The sequence below is a fragment of the Geotrypetes seraphini genome, chromosome 1 (genome assembly GCF_902459505.1).
Source record: "Geotrypetes seraphini chromosome 1, aGeoSer1.1, whole genome shotgun sequence".
Classification (NCBI taxonomy): Eukaryota; Metazoa; Chordata; class Amphibia; order Gymnophiona; family Dermophiidae; genus Geotrypetes; species Geotrypetes seraphini.
Genome location: NC_047084.1, coordinates 395,656,544 through 395,676,704, shown reverse-complemented (window position 1 = coordinate 395,676,704; position 20,161 = coordinate 395,656,544). Strand labels below are relative to the sequence as shown.

The 20,161-nt window shown below is 47.9% G+C and overlaps 1 protein-coding gene across 8 annotated transcripts in view; it reads right to left on the bottom strand.

Moving 5' to 3' along the window:
* Positions 1–20,161, bottom strand: part of LOC117347215 (glyoxylate reductase/hydroxypyruvate reductase-like) — a 212,494-nt gene that overhangs the window by 162,016 nt on the left and 30,317 nt on the right. For all 8 annotated transcript variants that reach the window (XR_004536753.1, XR_004536752.1, XM_033917882.1 and 5 more), the window contains exon 2: positions 19,764–19,894. Coding sequence is in view for 6 of the 8 variants with exons in the window: in XM_033917882.1 (XP_033773773.1) it covers positions 19,764–19,894 (131 nt within the window). In the remaining 2 variants the exon portion in view is untranslated. The remainder of the gene's footprint in view (positions 1–19,763; positions 19,895–20,161) is intronic.

The window sequence follows — 20,161 nt, the reverse complement described above, 5'->3', positions numbered from 1 at the left end:
TCTATACAATGGCATAATGACTTCACGCTTATGATTGACGAAACCCCTACGTATACACCCTATAATTTGTCTAGCCTTAGATGAAGCCTGTTCCACTTGATTGGCAGTCTTCATATCTTCACTGATGATCACCCCTAAGTCCCGTTCTGCTACAGTCCTTGCTAGGATCTCGCCATTAAGGGTGTAAGTTTTGCATGGATTTTGGCTGCCAAGGTGCATGACTTTGCATTTTTTGGCATTGAAACCTAGTTGCCAGATCCTAGACCAGCGCTCCAATAGGAGTAGGTCGTGCTTCATATTGTCGGACATTGAGTTTTTGACCGTTGCACTCCTTTCTACTACATTGCATAGTTTGGCGTCATCTGCGAATAACGTTATTTTACCTCGAAGCCCTTCTGCCAAGTCTCTTATAAAGATATTGAACAGGATCGGGCCCAAGACCGAGCCCTGCGGCACTCCACTGATCACCTCCGTCATTTCAGAGGGGGTGCCATTCACCACCACCCGCTGACGCCTGCCTCCAAGCCAGTTCTCAACCCATTTTGTCAAAGTGTCACCCAATCCTATAGAACTCATTTTGCTCAACAGCCTGCGATGTGGTACGCTATCGAAAGCTTTGCTGAAGTCTAAGTACACAATGTCCAGGGGCTCCCCAACATCCAGCTTCCTCGTCACCCAGTCAAAGAAGCTGATCAGGTTGGATTGGCAGGATCTCCCCATAGTAAATCCATGTTGACGGGGATCCCGTAGATTCTCCTCGTCCAGGATCGTATCCAATTGACGTTTGATTAGAGTTTCCATCAGCTTGCTCACTATTGATGTGAGACTCACCGGTCTATAGTTTGCAGCCTCCATTCTGCAACCTTTTTTGTGGAGTGGGATGACGTTAGCCGTTTTCCAGTCCAACGGGACTATACCCGTACTAAGGGAGAGATTGAAAAGCGCGGACAGTGGTTCCGCCAAGACATCACTTAACTCCCTGAGCACCCTGGGGTGTAAGTTGTCTGGCCCCATCGCTTTGTTAACCTTGAGTTTAGACAGCTCACAGTAGACACTGCCTGGCGTAAACTCGAAGCTACTAAATGGGTCTACTGGACTATTCCTTGTCTGTAGCAGAGGGCCAGATCCCGGCTCCTCGCGGGTGAAGACCGAACAGAAGTATTCGTTTAAAAGTACAGCCTTTTCCGAGTCCGCTTCTATATAGTTCCCGTCTGGTTTCCTGAGGCGTACTATCCCGCCTGTGTTTCTGTCGCTAATATACCTGTAAAAGGATTTATCGCCCTTCTTGATGTTCTTCGCTAACGTCTCCTCGTTTCGGAATTTGGCCTCTCTAACTGCTGTTTTGACGGCTCTTGCCTTGGCCAGGTAGTCTTCTCTCGAGTCCTGATTCCCTGATTGTTTGTAATAAATGAACGCCCTTTTCTTCTCTTTTATGAGGCCCGAGATCTCCGCAGAGAACCACTGTGGCCTATTGTTCCTTCGCCGTTTACTTACTGATTTTATATATCGGTTGGTTGCCTCCTGTATGGTATCTTTCAGAGCTGACCACATTTCTTCTACGTTATCTGTTACCGCTTGGTTTTGTAGCGCTTGATGGATGAATTCCCCCATGCCCTCGAAGTTGGCGTCCTTGAAGCTTAGGACCTTGGTCAATGTGTTAGATTTGGCGAACCCCTTTTTGAGATTGAACCATACCATATTATGGTCACTGGAGGCCAACGCTTCGCCCACTGAGACCTCTGTGACACTTTCGCCATTGGTAAGTAACAGATCCAGTATTGCCTGCTCCCTTGTTGGCTCCAGTACCAGTTGTTTCAGTCTTGCTCCCTTCATAGAGTTCAATAGCCTCCTGCTGCTGCTGGATGCAGAGGAAAGTGTGTTCCAATCCACATCAGGCATATTGAAGTCACCTAACAGTACTGTATCCCCTCGCAGGTGATATTCTCTATGTCTCCAATCAATTCCATATCCAGGTCCTCCTGTTGTCTTGGGGACTGTATATTACGCCTAGATACAGGCATTTGTCTTTCCCCCTGGCCAAATTTACCCAAAGGGATTCCCCTGTGTACCTGACATCTGCAATTCTGGTGACTTTAATGTCATCTTTAGTATATAGTGCTACACCTCCTCCCCCTCCATCCCTGCCCGTCCCCGTAAGGAATCCCCTCCATCCCCGCCCGTCCCTATAAACTTCAGAAATAGTTATTTCATTTAATTATGCTACTGAATTAAAGGCTCTGGTAGAAACCCATTTACAAATAAGCAAAAAGACTTTATTAATTTGGAAATATTAATTGGGAAGAATACATACTTTGTAAACGGGTTTCTACCAGAGCCTCTAATGTTTATAAATTTTTATCAACACAACTAATATACTACTTTATCCTGAAGCAAAAAAAAAAACAAAACAAAAAAAAACCGAAATAAATTATTTTCCTACCTTTGTTGCCTGGTTTCTGCTTTCCTCATGTTCTCATTCAATTCCTTCCATCCACTGTCTCTCTTCCCTCTGCGTCTTTCATTTGCTCTGTTACTGTGCCTCCCCCTTTTCTCCTCCCTTCCAAATTGGTCTGGCACACATCTTCTTCCCTCCGCTCCCCCCATAGACTCGCATCTGTCTTCTTCCCTGCCAGCGTCTTCTCCCCACTCTCTCTTCCCCATTTCCTTTCAGCGTCCTTCTCCCCCCATCTTCCCCATGTCCTGTCAATGTCCTCCTCCCCCCTCTGTCTTCCACATGTGCTTTCAGTGTCCTTCTCCCCCCTCTGTCTTCCCCATGTCCTTTCAGCGTCCTTCTCCCACCACCCCTCCCCACCCCCGTCTTCCCCATGGCCTTTCAGCATCCTTCTCCACCCCTTTGTCTTCCCCAGTGCTTTCAGCGTCCTTCTCCCCCCTCAGTTTTACCCATTTACCTTAAGCATCTTTTCTTCTCCACTCCACCTTTCCTCCCTCCCTACCCCTTACATTTGTGGCACTTCCCCACCCAACCGACAACAGAACAGGCCCGGTCAGACAAACCTCCCTGCCCTGTAGCCGCGGATCTAAATTACCTTCTTACAGCTGCTGTAAGAAGGTAATTTAGATTCGCGGCTACAGGGCAGGGAGGTTTGTCGGACCGGGGCTGTTGTCGATCAGGGAAGCACCACAAAAGTAAGGGGACCTGGCCGGCTGTGCTGCACCTGGGGCGGACCGCCCCCCTCCCTTGGTACTCCACTCGAGCCGCGAGGTTACTCTCCTTCTCCTTTCCTGCCCTGCCTGCAGCACAGAGCCGAACGGAAGTCTTCCCGATGTCAGCACTGACATCGAAGGGAGGGAGGGCTTTGTTTAAGCCCTCCCTCCCCTCCGACGTCAGCGCAGACGTCGGGAAGACTTCCGTTCAGCTCTGTGCTGCAAGCAGAGCAGGTAGGGAAAATAAGAGCCACGCGACTGAGTACATCCAGCCCCGCAGGAACCCCACAACCCTTGGAGGCGTCCCCACGGGATCCCCGCGACCCTAGGGGGCCTCCCCATGGGATCCCCGTGACCCGAAGGGAGAACCCGCGGGATGCCCGCGGGATTCCCGTCGTCCCCGTTCCCGTGCAGCTCTCTAGTGCAGAGTCCGACAGGGGAGGGAGGCAGGCTGGGTGCAGAGCCTAACAGAGAGGGAGGGGGGCTGGGTGCAAAGCCTGACAGGGGAGTAAGGGGGCTGGGGGCAGTGCCTGGGAGGGAAGGAAGGGGGCTGGGTGCAGTGTCTGGCAGGGAGGGGCACTTGAATATTATGCCGCCCAACTTATATTTGAGTCAACCATGTTTCCTCCTTTGGGGGGGGGGGAAATGTGGATCTCGACTTATATTCGGATCGACTTATATTCAAGTATATACGGTAAATACATAAATGCAAAAAGCAGAAAACATTTGAAAAGTTTAGATTCTAGCTAAACTAAACTAAACCTTGGGTTTATATAACATAGAAACAGACGGCAGATAAGGGCCACGGCCCATCTAGTCTGCCCACCCTAATGACCCTCCCCTACCTTTGCCTTGTGAATAGATCCCTTGTGCCGATCCCATTTGGCCTTAAAATCAGGCACGCTGCTGGCCTCAATCACCTGCTGTGGAAGACTATTCCAGCGATCAACCACGCTTTCAGTGAAAAAGAATTTCCTGGTGTCACCTCGTAGTTTCCCGCCCCTGATTTTCCACGGATGCCCTCTTGTTGCCGTGGGTCCCTTGAAAAAGAAGATATCTTCCTCCGCTTCGATGCGGCCCGTGAGATACTTGAACGTCTCGATCATGTCCCCCCTCTCTCTGCGCTCCTCGAGCGAGCATAGCTGTAATTTGTCTAACCGTTCTTCGTACGGGAGATCCTTAAGTCCCGAGACCATCCGGGTGGCCATTCTCTGAACCGACTCCAGTCTCAGCACATCCTTGCGATAATGCGGCCTCCAGAATTGCATACAGTATTCCAGGTGGGGCCTCACCATGGATCTATACAAAGGCACCTTTTCCACAGCGTGGAGCTCGGCATGGTTTACAAGAGTTGGGATAGAACGGAACTCCAATGGAATTATAGAAGTAAGTATAAAGAGAGGTAAGAGGACTTAGTGTACCAGAGAGGGAAAGAAAAGTTACATTTTAGAAAATAGCCAAGTTTTCAGATGCTTACAGAATAGTTGAAGGGAGCTCAAGTTGCGAAGTGGGGAGGTAAGGTTATTCCAGAGCTCAGTGATTCTGAAGTGGAGGGAAGACCCTAGTTTATCAACATGGGATATGCCTTTTAAAGAGGGGAAGGATAATTTTAGTTTCTGGGCGGATCTTATGGAATTTGGATTTGAGGAGTTCCAGGATAATGGAATAAAAGGAGGAAGGATGCCGTGGAGGATCTTGAAGGTTAGGCAGGCACATTTAAAGTGGACCCTGGAGATTACAGGGAGCCAGTGGAGCTTGGACAAGAGTGGTGAGACATGGTTAAATTTACTTTTTGAGAAGATAAGCTTAGCTGCGGTATTCTGGATTAGTTGGAGTCTATGGAGGTTTTTCTTTGTTAGCATTAAGTAGATAGAGTTGCAATAGTCCAATCTGGAAAGGATGGTGGCTTGTACGAGGACGGCAAAGTGTTTTTGATGGAAGCAGGACCTCATTTTCCTCAGCATGTGAAGGCTAAAAAAGCATTTTTTTATCAAGGAATTGAGGTGGTCATTGAAGGATAGTGAGGAATCAATGGTGATGCCCAGAACTTTGCTTGAGAACTCCAACTGTAGTGAGGAGCCCGAGGACAATGGGATGGAGGTGGGAAGTTGGTCTAATTTAGGGCCGAGCCAAAGTAGTTTTGTTTTGGACTCATTCAGTTTCATTTGTACAGTGAGGGCCCAAGATTGGAAATTCGTTATGCATGAGGAGATGTTCGCTGTGAGATTAGTGAGGTTCGAGTCGGTCTCGAGGAGGACCAGGATGTCATCGGCATAAGTGTAAAGTATTTCTAGGGGGGATAGGTGGAGGAGTTTCAGGGAGGACATATAAATGTTGAAAAGAATAGGAGATAGGGGGGAACCTTGCGGGACTCCACATGTCGGTTTCCATGGGGAGGATGAGGTGCCATTCTTGGTAACAGTGTAAGAACGGGAACGTAAGAAATTCGAGAACCAGTTAAGGACTGTAGAGCTAATGCCTATCTCGGAGAGTTGGAAGACTAGAATATCATGATGGACGTCGAAAGCTGCAGAAAGGTCTAATTGAAGGAGAACAGCGAATTTATTATGAGAATGAAGTTGTTGAACCTTAGAGATTAGCGAGGCCAAAAGGGATTCAGTGCTGAAGTTGGGTCTAAAGCCATATTGATAGGGTAGGAGAAAAGAGAATCTTTCAAGGTAGGATGAGAGTTGGGAGGATACGACAGACTCTAGCAATTTGGTTGGGAGAGGAATATTTGCTATTGGGCGATAGTTGGATGGTGTGGAGGGATCCAGGTCAGCTTTTTTCAATAGGGGGGTCAATGCAATATGTCCCATTTCTGGGGAGAAAAGGCCTGATAATAGGGCAGAGTTTATAAGTTAGAGATGAGATGAGGTAAGAGATGAGATGGCCTGTGCAGGAATTTTCTCAAACAGATAGGATGGGAATGGGTCCAAGGTACAATTGCAAGATTTAAATTTCTGGCAGAGTTTAAGGACCTGCGATTCGGATACTTGCTCAAAGGCAGTCCAGGATCTATTGACTGGGATAGGGTTAGAGACATTTGGGGTAGGGTTGGGAATGGTGGACACCAGAGAGTTGTAGGAGACTGCAGGCGGGAAGGAGCTTCTTAAGGTGGTGACCCTTCCGTTGAAGAAGTTTGCTAGGACATCAGCTGATAGAGAGGAGGGGAGCATGGAGGAGTCGTTTTTAGAAGTTAAGGAGCGCCATATATTGAACAGCACACTATTCTGGTTGTTTGATCTGGAGATCTTGTCACCTTAGAAATTCTTCCTTGCTTTTTTGAGTATAGTATTGTAGAGCTTAATATTGACCCTCCAGGTCTGTTTATCTATAGGGGATTTAGATTTTTTCCAGATGCGTTCCAGAGATCGACATTTCTGTTTCAGTTCTCTGTGATATGGAAGGTACCAGGGGGCCTTACGGGAGTATGAGATGGTTTTAGTGGAAAGTGGGGCGAGGGAGTGGTAGGTGGACTCTGAGAGGGTAATCCAGTTGTGCCAGTTGGTAGCTGAATCTACAGGCTTAGGCATGGAGGAGAATAGGTTAAGAAATTTGGTCCAGAACTGATCGCTTGAAATTTTTTTGCGGAAAGTAATGAGATTAGAGGTATGGGGTGAAGTCCCAAGGTGCGACAAGAAAATGGGGAGACAGAAAGCTCCTAAGAAGTGGTCGGACCAGGGGACGTGATCCCAGCGGGTGTCGTCGGTTGAAGTTTTGTAAGCAGTAAGATCGAGGAAACTGACGAAGTCTAGTGTGTGCCCTTTTTCATGGGTTGGAGAGGATGCAGGGGGGGGGGAAGCCTAGAGAGGTGAGGAAGTTATTAAATTCGGAGGCATCTTTGCTGGTGGTGTCGTCAAGGTGGAGATTGATATCCCCAATGATCAGTAGTCTTTGAAACTTAAGTAATGCGTTTGTTATGGTGTCGAAGACAAGTTCGGAGGAGTTGCTCCAAGGGGTGGGTGGGCGATATAGTAATAAGATACCCAGTGGGTGTAGATGGAGTTCATCATTGACTGAGGCTAGCATATATTCTAGTGAGGAGTGGCTTTTCAAGGAGCTGGACATCAAAGAAAAATTTATAGAGGAGAGCCAGACCGCCTCCTTTTCGGTTTAATCTAGGTGAGAAGAGGCCTTGGTAGCTATGGGGGTATAGTTCGTTTTGTGTAAATAGATCTTCTTCGGTGATTCAGGACTCCGTGATGCAGAGGAATCCAGGGTCAAAATCTACGAGAAGGTCCTTCAAAATTTGAATCTTGTTGCATGCGGATCTGGCGTTGCAGTAAAGTGTCGGGACTGGGGTGAGTCAGAGGCGTGGTTGGGAAGATTGGCGGGGGGCACAGGCTTTAAAGAGGCATGGTTGACTATGCAGGGTTTTTTTTTTAAGGGGTGACTTAGTGTGGGGATTTTGAGACCAGGGCAGATATTACTGACATTTGAGGAGTCCAATAGAATGGGGGAGGGAGGTTTCAAGCAGAGGGTGGTCTTGAGAGATGAGCAGAGGAGAAGGAGCCAGAGGGGAGGCTTCATGGTGAGACTTGGGGAGCCTTTGGGGCTGGGAGGCAGGACTTGGTTGGATCGCATGTAAGTAATGTGCTAAACAGAGGAGAGGCTTAGCGTCAGTTTAGGGAGAGGTCTAGGTACTTGTTTAATGTCTGAGATATGGATTGAACAGGAGGACAGCACGGTATCTAGTAGAGGCTAATAAAACAAGAGCAGGGTGTGAAATGGGTGTCAGGTTTTTTTTGTTTTTTTAACATTAATCAGAGGTAGAGGCTAATAAAACAAGAGCAGGTTGTGAATTGGGTGTCGGGTTTTTTGTTTTGTTTTTTTTTAAACGTTAATCAGAAGTAGAGCTAAGCGATTAGAAGACTCGTATTTATCTAGTTGGTTTTTGAGGGCCTTTGCTCCATATATGAGAATCGGAAACATAACTTTTTCAAAGATGGGAAAAATCTGGCATATTGTCAACCAGATATCTGACCAGTATACTTGCAGTTGAAGGCAGTAAAAGACCATGTGATCCAGTGTGCCAACACTTTGTAAACAGGACCAACACTTGTTCGACGTGGAAGGGTCTAATTTGGAAAATTTGTGTGGCGTCCAGTAAGCCCTGTGGTATAGAAAAAGGACTGTTTGCAAGACGGCTGAGGATTTCAAAGCCTTGAAAGAGGACAACCAGATCTCTTCCCATCCACTTGGATCAATGTCTCAAATATACTCCAACAAAAATGAAATATCTGGGAGTTTACTTTGGTACCTCGCTTGCTGAAACTAAAGAAAGCACAGTTACTTACTGTAGGGATATTTCTGTATTCACACCTGAAGGTTAGGCCTCTATGATGTCATCAAGCCTGAACCATTGTTTCAAGAATCTCTCTCTGCAAGCAACTTTCCAGCATGAATTTTGCAAGAAGTAAGAAGAATGATGCATTATGGGGATGTACCCGAATGTTGCTTTTCAAGGGCATTCATCTGTGCTTTAATAATGGGACAGTGTGAATCTTGAAGAAATTATTCTGTTCTTATCTGTCTAACGGCCCTGGGTCTTCCAGCATATATGATACTTTATACAGAAAGGCTATTCATCAAGTTCTGTTTCTGGATTGGTCCGAGGAAGTCATCTGATGAGATTCAAGAAAAGAAAGGTGCTAATTAATTAATAATTAGTTGGTCTGTGATAAGGTCCGGGGAAGCTCAGATCTGCTCACAGATGTTCTAATTGTAAACTTTTTCTTTCAATAATTAGACCTGTAAGTTACCTCGTGTGATTCTCTGCCTAAGAGATAGAAATTCGGACATTTAAAAACTGTTCTGAACTTAGCACAGATAAACGGAACTTATTGCTGATGATTTATAGCCTCATCAAGGATTTTCAACACGTGTAACTTTTACAACGGTATTCCTGACGTCTTCCAGCTGACACGAAGTTTTCTCTTCCACCTAATTGTGCCGGAGAGGCTAATTAAGGGTGAGCATACGGAAATTACTTTTATTAGCTTGGGAATTAGATAGGAATCAATTGATAAAGGTAAAGGGTTGAAAAGTTACCTGGGTGATAATATAATCATTTGTTAATCAGGGATTATTATTATAAGGAATAGTGTGTGTGTTTAACAAGAAGTTTTACTTAATTGTCTAACCATTAGATTGTGATAATCATGTACTGAGTTTCATTTGTGTAATTAGATATTTTGAACAATCTTTAGATTCTGCAGCTGGCTTGTGAATTATATTTTTCTATTTTCATAATAAAGATATTTCTCATTAGCCTGGGTTTGTGTCGTATAATTAGACCATGATATTTGGACTTGAATAAGAGGTTATGGTTTTCTCTAGACCACTTAACAGAGACGTAACGTGTTTATAATACTGCTAAGTGAACCATAAATCCTTCTACATTACCGTAACAGGTGTTATCCAGGGACAGCAGGCATATATTCTCACATGTGGGTGACGTCATCTACGGAGCCCCGATGCGGACAGCTTTTCAAGCAAACTTGATTGAAGATTTAAGTTTGCTCTGCTGCTCCACGCATGCGTGCCTTCCTGCTCCACTAGAGGGCGCATCCCCTCCTCGTGGTCTCCAGTTCACGTAACCAGCAAAGAAGCCAACCTCGGGGAGGTGGGCGGGTTGTGAGAATATATGCCTGCTGTCCCTGGATAACACCTGTTACGGTAAGTAACTGTGCTTTATCCCAGAACAAGCAGGCATGATATTCTCACATGTGGGTGACCTCCAAGCTAACTGAAGAGGGATGGAGGGAAGTTGGCAATTTAGGAAAACAGATTACGCAATACTGATTGGCCAAAACGGCCATCGCTCCTGGACAATGTATCCAGACAGTAGTGGGAGGTGAAAGTATGAACCGAAGACCAAGTGGCAGCTTTGCAGATTTCCTCAATGGGCGTGGACCGGAGGAAGGCTACAGAAGCTGCCATCGCTCGGACCCTATGTCCCGTTACTCGAACATGAAGCGCGAGACCAGCCTGAGCGTAGCAAAAAGAAATACAAGCAGCCAACCAGTTGGACAGGGTGCGCTTGGAAACTGGGCGACCCAAGCGATTGGGGTCGAAGGACAAATAAAATTGTGGAACTGACCGATGGGACTGAGTGCGTTGAAGGTAAAAGGCCAATGCTCTCTTACAGTCAAGAGTGTGGAGCGCCACCTCTCCGGGATGAGAGTGGGGCTTGGGAAAAAATACGGGCAAAACAATGGACTGATTGAGATGGAAATCAGACACCACTTTAGGTAAGAATTTAGGATGAGTGTGGAGGACCACCTTGGAATACAGTGAAAGGCGGGTCCGCCACCAGAGCCTGCAGCTCGCTAACCCGCTGAGCGGAAGTGAGTGCAAGCAGGAAAATCACCTTCCAAGTGAGAAACTTAAGATGACATTTGTCCAGAGGCTCAAACGGAGGTTTCATGAGTTGAGCCAGAACCACATTGAGATCCCAAACCACCGGGGGAGGTTTGAGAGGAGGATGAACATTCAAAAGACCCTTCATGAAACGAGAAACTAAGGGGTGGAGTGAAAGAGCCTTCCCTTCCAGGAGCTGATGAAAGGCAGCAATCGCACTAAGATGTACTCAAATGGAGTTGGTCTTCAGGCCAGAGTGAGATAAATGAAGCAAATACTCCAGAACCAAAGACACAGGGACCGACACCGGGTCCTGGCGGTGAGAGGAACACCAGGACGAGAATCTAGTCCACTTCTGGGAATAGCAGATTCTAGTCGAGGCCTTTCGCGAAGCCTCCAATATCTCCCTGACTGATTGAGACACCGGAAGAGAAGTCAGGGGGAAAGAAACCAAGCAGTCAGATGAAGAGACTGAAGATTGGAATGCAACAGCGAATCCTGACTCTGAGATAGCTGAGAGGGAAACAGAGGCAGAAGCAGAGGATCCCTGACACTGAGTTGAAGTAGAAGGGAAAACCAAGGCTGGCGCGGCCACCGAGGGGCAATCAAGATCAGAATGGCTCGCACCAATTTGAGGTGGACCAGCGTCCACAGAATCAGAGGAAAAGGCGGAAACGCGTACAGAAACCTTCCCTCCCAATCCAGGAGGAAGGCGTCGGCCTCGAGACGGTCCGGGGAGTACATCCGGGAACAGAAGTGAGGCAGTTTGTGGTTGAGGGGGGAAGCGAACAGATCTATCTGAGGGGTTCCCCACCTGTCGAACACCTGTCGCAAGGCCTGAGAATGCAGAGACCACTCGTGCGGCTGGAGGAGGCGGCTGAGTCTGTCCGCCAGGCAATTCCGCTCTCCTTGTATGTACACCGCTCAAAGGAAGATGTTGTTGGAAACTGCCCACTTCCAGAGGTGCAGAGCTTCCTGACAGAGGGAACAGGACCCCGTCCTGCCTTGCTTGTTTACATAGTACATTGCCACCTGGTTGTCGGTAAGGACGAGAATCACTCGGTCGTGGAGAAGATGTTGGAAGGCCACAGCGGCGAGATAGATGGCCCGAAGTTCCAGCACGTTGATGTGACAGCGACGGTCCTCTGCTGACCACATCCTCTGAGTGCGTAGGCCATCCAGATGAGCCCCCCAAGCGTACTCCGACGAGTCCGTGGTGAGTACCTTGCTGTGTGGAGGGGCGAGAAAGAGCAAACCTTTGGAAAGATTTGAAGAGTCGGCCCACCAGCGGAGCGATTGTTGCAAGGAAGGAGTCACTTGCACGGGACGGTTGATCGGGTTCCAGTCCTGACGCCATTGAGAGGCCAGAGTCCATTGAGGGATCCGCAGATGGAGACGGGCGAAGGGTATGACGTGGACGGTAGAGGCCATGTGACCCAGAAACGTCATCATCTGCCGTGCTGAGACCGAGGTCAGCTGCGAAATCCGTCGACTCAGACTTACTAACCCCTCCAAACGCGGAAGGGGAAGGAAGGAACGGAGGCGAGTCGTGTCCAGCATGGCCCCGATGAACTGTAAGGACTGAGAGGGGTGCAGCTGGGATTTTGGAAAGTTTACCTCGAACCCCATACCCTGAAGGTAAATAATAGTCTGTTGGGTCGCTGAGATAACCCCCTCCCTGGACGGGGCTTTGATCAGCCAGTCGTCCAGGTAGGGGAATACCTGGAAGCCCTGAGAGCGCAAGGCAGCTGCGACCACCACGAGGCACTTCGTGAAGACTCGAGGTGACGATGCCAGGCCAAAGGGGAGGACTCGGTATTGTAAATGAAGGTCTCCCACTTGAAAACGCAGGAATCTGCGGTGAGCGGGATGCACTGGAACATGTGTGTAGGCCTCCTTCAGATCGAGGGAGCAGAGCCAATCGCCCTCGTCGATCAGAGGGTAGAGAATCGGGAGGGAAAGCATTCTAAACTTTTCCCACACCAGAAATTTGTTCAGGTGTCTCAAGTCTAGAATTGGGCGAAGGTCTCCCGTCTTCTTCGGTACCAGGAAGTAACGGGAGTAGAAACCTTGCCCCCGTTGGTCGGGGGGAACCATCTCCACAGCCCGCAGGCGAAGCAGGTCTCGAGCTTCTGAGAGAAGGAGGGGTAACTGGGCCCGATTGGGAGGGCACATACTTGGAGGGCTATCTGGAGGAATCTCCCGAAAGTTGAGAGAGTATCCTGATGAGATCACGCCAAGGACCCATGCGTCCAACGTGATTTGCTCCCAGCGAGGGTAAAAGGCTCTGAGGCGACCCCCGATGGGGAGGAGGCCTGGAACTGTGGCGGAGGGGGCCAGCCCCCATCCGCGTATCCCGTTAAAAGGACGGGGGCGGTTTAGCAGCCGCAGGTGGCTGGGACTTGGGCAGAGCCCGGTGGTGAGCTTGCAGACGCCGGGGCGGAGGCTGCGAGAAAGCAGGAGTAGATTTTTGTGGGTAGCGGCGCGGAGGGGCCCTGAACGGTCTGGACGCGGGCGGCTTAGGCTTAGGCCGGACCAGGGATGCAAACGAGCGCTTGTGCTCAGAGAGGCGTTTCGTAGCCGCTTCAATGGTATCATCAAAAAGTTCTTTGCCCACACAGGTGAGGTTAGCCAATCGGTCCTGTAAGTTGGGGTCCTTGTCGACCAGGCGCAACCAAGCCAGGCGACACATGGCGATAGCAAAGGCCGCCACCCTGGAGGAATGTTCGAAGCCGTCATAGGCCGCATGGAATAAATGGAGGCGTAAGTTGGAGAAATCCTCCAGAAGCAGGCCAAACGCTCCTTGACGGGAGGCCGGTAAGTCAGTCGCAAAGGCTCCCAACAGTCCAATGAGGTGTTTCAGGTAGGACGTGAAGGTGAAGGTGTAATTTTGCACCCTAGAGGCCATCATAGAGTTCTGGTACAGTCTCCTGCCGAACTTGTCAAGGGTCCGACCCTCTCGACCTGGGGGGACCGCAGCTGAGACTCGGGAGGGGTGAGCCTTTTTTAAGGAAGATTCCACCAACAGCGATTGGTGCGAGAGCTGTGGGTGCTCAAACCCCGGGCAGGGCACTGTACGGTATTTGGACTCCATTTTGGAGGGGACAGCCGTCACCATATAGGGGATCTCCAGATTCCTGATGAAAGCCTGCCGGAGTACCGGGTTGACCGGTAGGCGAAGGGACTCTCTGGGCGGCGACGGCATATCCAGCTCCGCAAGGTACTCCTTAGAATACCTTGAGTCGGACTGAAGGTCTAAGTCAAGAGCGTGGCCCATGTCCTGGACAAAGCGAGTGAAGGAGGGGCGGGACGTTCCCGGAGCCCCGTGTGGGGACGGTGAACGAGACCTCCGTCGGGCGGAAAAGGACGGGGAGGTTTCCCTCGAATATCGAGGTTCAAGCTCCGACCCGCGCTCCGAGACTGGGGAGACACTGCGAAAGTGTTCCGGGGTCGAGGACCTGCGTCGTCTCGAGGAGCCTCTCGGAGACGCCGCCGGGGTACGAGGTACCGACCGATGTCGAGTCGGAGACCTGGACCCCGACCCCCTTGGCGAAAGCCTGGAACCTCGGTTCGGAGCCCCGGACCGAGGGGGAGTCAGAAGAATCCGAGGGTTGGAGAGTGATAACTCCGCCACTTTCAGCGGTCCTGCACGAGGCGTTGGGGAGCGGCCCCGTAGAGTAGGGGAACTCTGGGCCTTCTTAGAAGTCCGGCGGTTCGAGGGCTCGATTAGTTTAGAGCGACGCTTCATCCTGCGGCGGTCCGTGGGGGGAGCGTCTCGAGCGCCTAGGCGAGGAATCCGAGGATGAGATGCGGCGAGGCTGGCGCACCTTGCCCCAGGGGGGCTCGACGCGAGGCTCAGGCTGGTCCAGCACACGCGAGGTCGAGGTCGGGGCCAGTTGGAGGTGGGCCAGTGCAGCGGACAGCTCCGACAAGATCATCGCTCAGAGCATGTCCTGAAAAACGGGTACGGACAGCATCGAAGGCATGTCCAGAGCCGCAGTGCACTCCACTGAGGGCGACCTCGATTTTGAGTATTCCCGGGTGGTGGAAGCTTGCCCCGAGGACTTGGAGGACTTCGCCGGGGCCGAAGGCATGGAACTTCCACCATGCGCCGCCGGTGTCCTCGAGGCTGGCTTCTTCGCTGGCGCGGAACCTGAGGAAGGAAGAGGGGACTTACCCGGAGCCGAGGACTTCAGCGTGCCCGAGGACTTCAGGGTCGAGTCTCGAGGTGGTGCCGAGGTATTCGGGGCCGAGGTCAAGGCCGGGGCCGAGGCCGAGGTGGATGGCTGGTCGGCGGTGAAAAGATCCGCCATGCGGGCTTTCCTTCGACGGAGGGCCCAATTCTGGAAAGTAGCGCACTGGGGGCAAGAATCGGTTGGATGGTTGGCCCCCAGGCAGATGATGCACCGGCGATGCGGGTCTGTGATGGAGAGAAGCCGCTCGCACCGGGTGCACTTTTTGAAACCGGTCAAAGGCCGGGACATAGAAAACGAAACCGGCCGCGGCCCATGTAGCCACGTAGCCAAGTTTGCTTGAAAAGCTGTCCGCATCGGGGCTCCGTAGATGACGTCACCCACATGTGAGAATATCTTGCCTGCTTGTCCTGGGATAATATAATGTTTCATATATATCACAAATCATCTCTTCGACTACCACTAGATGGACCCCTCTAAAACTGTCCTGGTGAGGTTGTTTAGACTCCATAAAGATGGTCCTTGTACCGAAAGTTACTTACATATTATCTATGATCCTGTTTTTATTCCAGATATCAGTGTATATAAAATTTGAATCTGCCATGGTCCAATTCTTATGGAACTACAAAACACCTCGAATAGCTGTAAAAAAAAGCTGAAACGTACCAAAGAAAATGGTGGGGTTAATTTTCCTAGTCTCTACGAATATCATCTGGCCTTCCTTTGCAGACAAGTGTCCCAATGGCTTGTGGACACAGATATTGTACAAGCGCCTGCTTGGCTAAAATTGGAACATAATCTCTTTGATAAGGATTATCTGAAATATGTTTCATTCACTCCTGCTGACACCTACACCAGAAATAATAACATTCTAGCCTCTACTAAGATTGCCCTTCACGAAATGGATGACCTTGCTCCTTTACGATGGAATGCCACTATATATTCCTCTTTCTGGCGAAACCCTCATTTGAAGATACAGGGACAATACATTGAATGGAAATCCTGGCGGAGGAAGGGTGTATGGTCAATTGGACAATTGATGACAGACCATTCAATCACAGACTTTTCCACATTGGCTGCTTCTCATGGCTTGGAACCAACTCAACATTATAATTGGCTACAATTACATCACTGTATTTCAACCTACCTTAGACAGACTAAGCTGTCCTCTGACCCACCCACTATACTGAAGTGGTCAACTTTGATTAATTCTCAACCGGGTCAAGCCTCAGCTTGGTATAAGTTGTTACATAAGAAGAAATTTACACCGACCACTGCACTTTATGCAGTATGGGCCCATGATACTGCAAAAGACAGTACTCTTTTTTGATAGAAAGAAATTAAAATTGCATATAGCAAATCCACAAACTGATCTATAGATGAATATCTTGCAGTTATGTTGCAGTTATAAAAATAAATGAAGCAAATTGTGGTGGACACATGGAACACCCTTCCGGAGGCCGTGATAGGAAATAGCACAGTACAGGGTTTCAAGGAAGACCTGGATAGGTTCCTGGAAGACAAAGGGATTGAGGGGTACAGATAAGAGCAGTGGAAGGTTTAGAGATAACTGTAGAGGTAGGCAATAAAATTAGTCAGGGACCGCTGACCAGGCAATATGCCTGATGGGCCGCCGCGTGAGCGGACCGCTGGGCTGGATGGACCTCTGGTCTGCCCCGGCGGAGGCGACTACTTATGTACTTATGTACTTAATTGAACAATGAAAAGAAGTGACAGCATTACTTGGGGATTCAGATAAGTTTTCGAAAACCTTTTCATTGTTCAATTGATTCATTTATTTTTTATAACTGCAACATAACTGCAAAAGATTCATCTATAGAGCAGTTTGTGGATTTGCTATATGCAATTTTAAATTTCTTTCTATCAAAAAAAGAGCACTGTGAGCAAAATTATATTAAAAAAACTCTTAAAAAAAGAAATTAAAAAAATGTTATGTTCAATATTATATTTTCTTAATTGCACTTTCTTTACAAGATGATATGCTTGTTAAATAATGTAAAAATTTCTAAAATTAAAAAAAAAAAAAAAAAAAAGAAATTAAAAAAGAAAGAAAACATCCTTTAGCAAGACTTAATGATGTACGGGGTGCACTCATTTAGATATTCACCTGGTGCTTGTCATTCATAAGTCATCGGACCAGGTAAAAAACTGTAAAGCTTTTCGGTTTTCCCAGTACTAAGGGTCTTGTCTAATTAATTAATTAATTTTCTGATATTTTCCATCTTTACAGCTGCTTGTTTTTGAAGACAGAAATTAAATTAACGCTTTTGTCAATTGTTTTTTCTTTTGATATATTTTTTGACAAATGTTAGGTTTTTTTGTTATTTTGGCCTCATATTTGGAGAATTGGTAAAGCAGGCCTCAAACAATTATGTTTGAATTTAGAAGCCAACCTAAAAATTTAGGAGCCAACAAAATTGAAAAGTAGGGTGGAGGAAGGGGAAAGGTCTACCACAGTTCTGTTAGGGCCCTGTTTGCTAAGGCTGTTTTCCCTTTTTATGTCTAAGGCACATGTGTCAAACACAATCCAGTCAGGTACTACCACCCCCAAACAATCCTTTACCCCTCAACCATCTCTCACCACCTAGGAAGTCAAAAGCCCCTATCCCCTTAGTTTCTACCACTTCCCTATCAACCATCTACCAGCTAAATCCTTCCCAAGGTAGTGAATGTTTGTGAGTAACCAAACCTCCTCTAAGAACATAAGAACATGAGAATTGCCGCTGCTGGGTCAGACCAGTGGTCCATCGTGACCAGCAGTCCGCTTACGCGGCGGCCCTTAGGTCAAAGACTAGTGCCCTGAGTCTAGCCTTATCTGCGTACGTTCTGATTCAGCAGGAACTTGTCTAACTTTGTCTTGAATCCCTGGAGGGTATTTTCCCCTATAACAGCCTCCGAAGGAGCATTCCAGTTTTCTACCACTCTCTGGGTGAAGATGAACTTCCTTACGTTTGTACGGAATCTATCCTCTTGAACAACCTGTCTTTATCTACTAAGTCTATTCCCTTCATTATCTTGAATGTTTCGATCATGTCACCTCTCAGTCTCCTCTTTTCAAGGGAGAAGAGGCCCAGTTTCTCTAATCTCTCACTATATGGCAAATCCTTAAGTCCCTTAATCATTTTAGTCGCTCTTCTCTGGACCCTCTCGAGTAGTACCATGTCCTTCATGTACGGCGACCAGTGCTAGATACAGTATTCCAGGTGGGGGGCGTATCATGGCCCGATACAGCAGCATGGTAACCTTCTCCAATCTGTTCGTAATCCCCTTCTTAATCATTCCTAGCATTCTGTTCGCCCTTTTCACCTCCGCCGCACATTGCGCAGAAGGCTTCATTGACCTGTCGACCAGTACTCCCAAGTCTCTTTCCTGAGGGGACTCTCCAAGTACAGCACCGGACATCCTGTATTCGTGTTGTAATAAACCCAAGTCAGTTTTGGATTTTGCCCATAACAAACCCAAATCCATCTCAGGTTTTGCCCCAAGGTATCAGGAGAAAACACTGAGCCTAGGTGTAGGAGAGCTGACCAGGTGGCCGGCCAATTAATAGATCTAGCTGACTACTGCTCAGACAATGAAGTGAAGTCAGAAGAGGCAGGGCAGGAAAAGGTTAGGCAGGAAAGCTGTGCCCAGTGCAAACCTGTCCCTACCACTGTAAGAAGTTTGATACCTTTTGAGCAACCTGTGCCTAGGAGAATTAGGACTAGAAAGAAGCCTGCCTGTAATAATAGGGAGCAGGCTGGTGTGTGGAAAGCCCTTCCCCCACCTATTCAGAGGGGGAGTGGCTCTACACAAGATAAAACGTGGCTCCTCAGAACAGGAAGGGGAGGGAGGCAAATAGGAGAGAGGAAACCTGGGGAGAGTCAGTCACTCTCTCTCCACCCAGAGGAGTCGGATAATACAGACTGGCATATGGTAGAGGCAGAGGAGTTGTCTCCTACCTGGAATCCTTGGGAGTAGCCGGAGGAGGAAGCCATAGAGGTGCAGGAAAGCCAATAGCCATGGAAACACAGTGAGCATAAGAGTTGGGTTTTGCTGCTTATATCTCTGTGCTGCCAGCTAAACTGTAGTCCTTCTTTGAAGTAAGTTAGGATCTCTCCTTGCAAGCTAAACTTGAAGGTTGCATTTAAAGCAGTGAAGTGTGGGTTATCAGCAAACGTGTGAATGGTTTCCTGGATTGTTACCATGCTGAGCAATTACGTTGCCTTCCCTCTCAGCTGTACATAGAAACTGCAGCAACATTTCCAAGGGAAAATATGCATGGTATAATACAGTAAAACCATGTGAAATTTATACCTGCTGCACTGCGCAGTCTGTTATAAGTTTGTTTTTCTGTTCATTGAGAAACCAAGTACTGCTGACCCTATTTTTTTGCATGAACTGTGTGTGAAGCCTGCAAAGTCAAAGTATTACTGCTCTGGTGAAGAGGACTGTGTTACTTACCTTGTTAAAGTCCAGACACAAGGAACTGTATTCAATTCAGTGCTGACCAAACTTGAACATCCTGATTGTGTTGTTTGAACCCTTTTTTGTTATAATTCCATGGAATATAAGTTTATCCTGAACTGCAAATCTGAAGCCTATATTTTGTGGTCCACAGTTGATGTTTGTCCCTTTGTTTTGGAATAAACAAATCTGTTTTTACATTCTTGATTTTTTGTGGAGTATTCATTGTCCATTCGCACTCTTATCATATCCAGCCACAACTCTACCTCCCAATGCTGAGCAGTGTGGGGTTGGGAGTGCTGCAGTCACCTACTTTAGGCAAATGGTTACTTTCAAGAACAGGACAAGGACATCCCAGGCACCAGAGGGTAATTTCTAGCTGCCATGGTGACCTGGGACCTAGGATTAGTTAAGCCTTGGATAAGGACTGACAAATCAAGAGGGATAAGAGTTCCCGAAGTAGAACAGGTCAGAATAAGTATACAGGGAAAAACAGGTAGAGCAGAGTTCTTGGATGGGCTGAAAAAATAAAAAAATAAAAATGACATAGGCCTGCATTAAATGTACACTCACCTGCTTCATCTAAAACTTCTTTGTCCACTTTATCAGACAAGAGACAGAGAAGTCCATGTGCACCAACAACTCCCTTCAGTAGTTCTGCTCGTGGTATAGGCTCATCCGAATTCCATTGTTTAATATCACAGCTAATGAAACAGAATAATCACAATTAAACTGCGAACAAAACAGAGAACCCAATAGAGGGCTGCCATGCTGTGTCCATATGGAAGGATTAGGTTCTTACCTCAATAATCTTGAGATTAAGAAAAGCATACTATTCCCTATGGATTGGTAAAGCATCTCAACTTGCAAACTTCTTGCAGAAGACATCAATCATTTTCTTCTTTCCGCCCCTTGTCTATCCAGGCAGCGCCCCCTCTCCTCAGTCTGTAGTCTGTACTAGTGCTGCCCGA